This window comes from Gavialis gangeticus, unplaced genomic scaffold, assembly GCF_001723915.1.
Source record: "Gavialis gangeticus isolate Ggan-Ray unplaced genomic scaffold, GavGan_comp1, whole genome shotgun sequence".
Lineage (NCBI taxonomy): Eukaryota > Metazoa > Chordata > Crocodylia > Gavialidae > Gavialis > Gavialis gangeticus.
This window is the reverse complement of record NW_017729005.1, coordinates 3,332,763-3,337,253: the sequence shown is the minus strand read 5'-3', so window position 1 is coordinate 3,337,253 and position 4,491 is coordinate 3,332,763. Positions and strand designations below refer to the sequence as shown.

The following is a 4,491-nucleotide window of genomic DNA, read 5'->3' as shown; positions in this document are numbered from 1 at the left end:
GATTCGAGAATAATAAGGTGTTTTTTTTTTATAAATTGGAATAATGTAAGCAAGCAGCACACAGTCTTCATATTGGTTTATTGGTGCGTGTAATCTTGACTTGCAAAACTGCTATTCTAAACTTGGATCTCTTTTAGATTGATAGGAGCATGAGAACTGCCACATTGTACCAAACCAGCAGATAATCTAGTTCCATGTTTTGTTTAGCACTGTTTAGACCCAGATCTTTCAGTGGGATACGTAGAAACACTACAGTAGTCAGATGTTGAATCACCTGTTCCACTTCACCATTGACTCTTTACCCAATTTTTGACTATAAGAGATTAGGGTAACCTTTGATGTTAGAGGTTCAGTAGCCTTTCCAATAGTTTTGTTTACTGATGTTGATTTACAATTATGAATATTCTTGATTTCCGTATGCACTTCCAAATGCTAAATTATTAGCCTTTACAACTTCTGGGACTACCTCCACTATGCATTACTTGAAGAAATGTTTCCTTTTTTGCTTTATGAGTTTCAGCTTCTTTAATATCTGCTTCCTGAGAGAAGCAGTTAGCCCTGTTATTTTGAAGTTGTAGTTAGTTCTGTTAGTTTGAAGTCAGTCAGAAGGCAGGGTAGAAACAGAATTTTCCAGTCTAACCTCTCTATACCATTCAGTAGTATATATACTTTTATCTTAACACTGCTATCTTCATCTCATTTCTGAAGTCTGATCTTCATATGAGAGGTATTTTTGGGGTCTTTTATTAACCTGCTATGAACCCAGGAGTGTGAATATAGGAAGGGCACCTGCCCTGGGCAGCCTTTTCCTTGGTGCCACCTAACAGTGTTGTCACAATTGCCCTGTACTGTGTGAGGTATACCACCTGCAGCAGGATGATCTCCTGCACAGGGTGTGCCTCTTGTGGCAGCTTCCCACCTCCAGTTCGGAGGAGGTCACATATGTCAGGGCCCCTGCAAGATTTTGCCTCTCCTTTCTGAACGCTGATCTCTGCATCCTAACTTTTGTAATATCCTTTTTGAGATGCAGTGCCCAGTAGAGCACATGGTGTTCCAGATGAGGCCACACTTTTGATTTATGTGCAGGTATTATCTGCTTGTTATTCACCATAGCATTCATAATTCACTCTGTCTTGTTTCTTTTGACTGCATCTGATCCTTGCAGAGCAACTTCTGTTGAACTGTCTACAGTGATACCTAGGTTCCTTTTAGTGAGCTGCTGCTGCAGCTTAGATCCTTACCAGGTCTACAAGTAATTTAAAATATTCCTCCATTATGCATTGCTTTACATTGAGTGACTTTGAACTTGCTATCGTGTTATTCTTTCATCTATCATATGTTTCTCCTGAAATTCTTACAGTCCTCTCTGGTTCTGACTGGCATAAATGACACTGTCATCTGCAGTTTTTACCACCTCCCTGTTTACCTGTCCTGTATCTCTCCCCTTTCAGGTTATTAACAAATGTATTAAACAATGATCAAACTAGGAGATTTTTTTGCAATAGGGGCATGAATGAAGCTATACAATATAATGATACAAGTTTATGTTTACAGGGAAATGGTCTTCTTTGTGTTAGAAATAAAACTAGCTGTGCCAATCTCTCTGTTACAGACTTTATCCAGAAGAATTTCAAATCCGTATCTGGAAAACCCTTCAAGCAAGGTATTTTTTTATATCTCATTTTAATTCCATATGCTAAAAGATATAGTAGTAGGAATATATTTTTTGCTTTATTTTTTCCTTTTAAGCATGGCTTTCGACTCTTTTCTGAATGTAGCCTACATTTTTTTTTATCCAGTTGTAAAATGCAGGGCTTGTATATGTTAGAAAATTATTACTGGTGAAACTAAATTTATTTAACCATATCGGTGTAAGCACCCAATGCTGACTCCCTTCACACAACTTTAAACTGTGCTTTTAACACTAGATCAGTTAAGTAGCTTTGTGAGTTTCCTTTTTGGATGCTTGCTTACTTATTGTGTGTCCTATTTCTCTGTTAATTTAGATTTATGGAGAGAGTTCTTCTTGTGCTGGGAGAGCTCTCAGGAATATTTTTACAGTTCAAGCTTCTGACCTGATAAAGGACAGAGTATATGTTACAGGAATTTGCAGGTAACACTAGTTCATTATCTTTAATCAGCTTTGATTATTCTCTGTTTGTATTGTGTTGTGCCCTAACTTGAGAGATGTAGGGTTTATTCTTTATGCATTCTTTATCTAAAATGTCTGCTAAAAAGACATGTTTGAAACAGCTCAGACACCTGAGTATACTCATCTTGTATTATTCTCTCATTTGTCTGAGAGAGGCAGTGTAGGATGAGGTTTTTTTAATTGACAATTGTGTTTAGAACTCCAATAAAGATGTTGTACTTATATGGGAGGATAATTGGTCCTATTTTTATTTAGACAATGATTCTATCTGTTATTTGCAGACTGTCTCTACAGTGAAACTAAGGTTATCCATTTGCATCTTGCTAATGTGCATGTTTCTTTCTGTTTTGAGTAATTCAATAATGGCAGGTTTATTTTAATGCCATTTATTCATTCATATGTGTAACTGTGTTTAAAAACAATATGCAAGTTCTACTTTGGTTGACTTGTAATGAGAGATTAATTATACTAGAATGTGCATTGCTTCACTGCATTACTAGTAAAGGACTCAAACTGCCCAGGTCTTCATTGTGCTTATATAATGCACAGCTGTACTGTTTAAGTCTGTACTTAAAATTTTAATCATGAGGCTGTAGGATTCAGATTGACTTCAGCTCTTAACATTCGTACGGGCTGTTCTTACTTCTAATCTCAATTTATATATACAAAAAAAGAATATAATAAAGTGTATTGCAGTGTTATGCAGGAAGTATTAACAAGGTATGTGAATTAATTCATTTATCTTGGGGGATGATGAACATCTAAAGCCCAGGGACTTCTGTTTGTAATGCCCGAGTCATTCCAAATAAGACTTCCAGCAATGGCTTTCCTCTTACAGGTGACCGGAATAAACCAAAAAATTGCTGTAGTATATAGGGTTTTCTCTAGGAAACAGAAGAGGTCATTGCATGATTATTATTAGCCATCTTTAAAAGTATAAAATACAAATATTCAAAATACATGTTTTTGCTTGTGTTTAGGAGAAGCTGTGTTGGATCACAACTGGTAGACTGGCTCTTGCAGCACTGTCCTTTTGTGAAGTACAGATCCACAGCAGTTGGTGTATGGCAGCTTCTATTGGACATGGGAATTGTGTTATCAGGTCAGTGTTACAGAAACAAGTACTGCTGATGGTGTCAGTTAGGTAGTCAGCTTCCTCTAGTTACTGCAAGGTTTATATCAGTTTCTGGAAGAGCAGAAAAAGAATGAAAAGAGAAAAATGCAGGTTGATTGGTTTAATTAAATGGTGACTTCTTTTACTAGTAATGTGGTATAGACTTATTTATACGACCTTTCGTTTCATAAATGCACGAGATGTGTCACATTTTCTGGCAGTTTTTTCTTTTCTACTTTTTGAATGAAATTTTGTATTTGCCTCTTTGCAGACAATGGGCATTAGGGCTGCGCAAAGCTTTGGTTGTCAATTTGATTCAGCCCAATTCGGCAACCTAATCTCTGAATCCAAATTGAATTGGGAGACCCATTAAAAGGTCCGAATCTAATCCAAAGGCTTGGAATCTGTTCAAAAAAGATTTCCCCCTTTACCCAAGGACAACGCAGGTTTCTCATCTTAATGGAGAATCCTTCAGATTTTGCAGTTTTGCAGAGTTCCAGCCTGCAAGGGAGTGGGAGGAGGGCGTTCAGTCTCTTCCAAACCTTGGGGGCTCGGACTGTAAAGAAGTTTTTCCTCATGTCCAGCCTGAAACGGTCGCAGAGGAGATTGACCATTCAATCTTGTCATCCCTTGGGGTGCTGTGGTGAACAGATGTTCCCCCAGATCCTGGTGAACACCCCAAATAAACTTACGGGTGGCCACCAGATCACCCTGAGCCTGCGCTTTTCCAGACTGAAAAGCCCCATGGCTCTCAGCGTCTTGTCATAAGGTCTGCTTTCCTGACCTCTGATCATGCACATGGCTCTCCTCTGCAGTCTCTCAAGCCTCTCCACATCTTTTTTTGAATTGTGGAGCCCAAAACTGGAAACGGTACTGCAGCTGAGGCCTCACCAAGGCCGAGTACAACGGGAGAATGATGTCCTGGGATCTGCTTGAGAAGCATCTATGGATGCAAGCCAGCGTTTTGCTTGCTTTACTAGCTGCAGCATCACATTGAAGGCTCATGTTCATCTTGTGGTCAATCATGGCCCCCAAGTCCCTTTCATCTGTAGTGCTAACCGGCGTAGTACTGCTGAGCCTATAAGGATGCTGCGGGTTTTTCCTCCCAAGGTAGAGAACCTTGCATTTTTCAGTGTTAAACACTATCAGGTTCTCACCTGCCCATTTCATGAGTCTGTCCAGATCTGCCTGGATCACCCTTCTATCCTCAGGTGTGGATGCTTTA

The 4,491-nt window shown here is 39.0% G+C and overlaps 1 protein-coding gene across 1 annotated transcript in view; it reads left to right on the top strand.

Annotated features, from left to right (window-relative positions):
* Positions 1-1,558: 1,558 nt before the first annotated feature.
* The window catches only part of RAPGEF5 (Rap guanine nucleotide exchange factor 5), a 267,967-nt gene continuing 265,034 nt past the window's right edge, over positions 1,559-4,491 (top strand). Inside the window, exons 1-3 of the mRNA XM_019508540.1 lie at positions 1,559-1,663; positions 2,007-2,113; positions 3,133-3,254. Of these exons, the coding sequence (XP_019364085.1) occupies positions 1,559-1,663; positions 2,007-2,113; positions 3,133-3,254 (334 nt within the window). The remainder of the gene's footprint in view (positions 1,664-2,006; positions 2,114-3,132; positions 3,255-4,491) is intronic.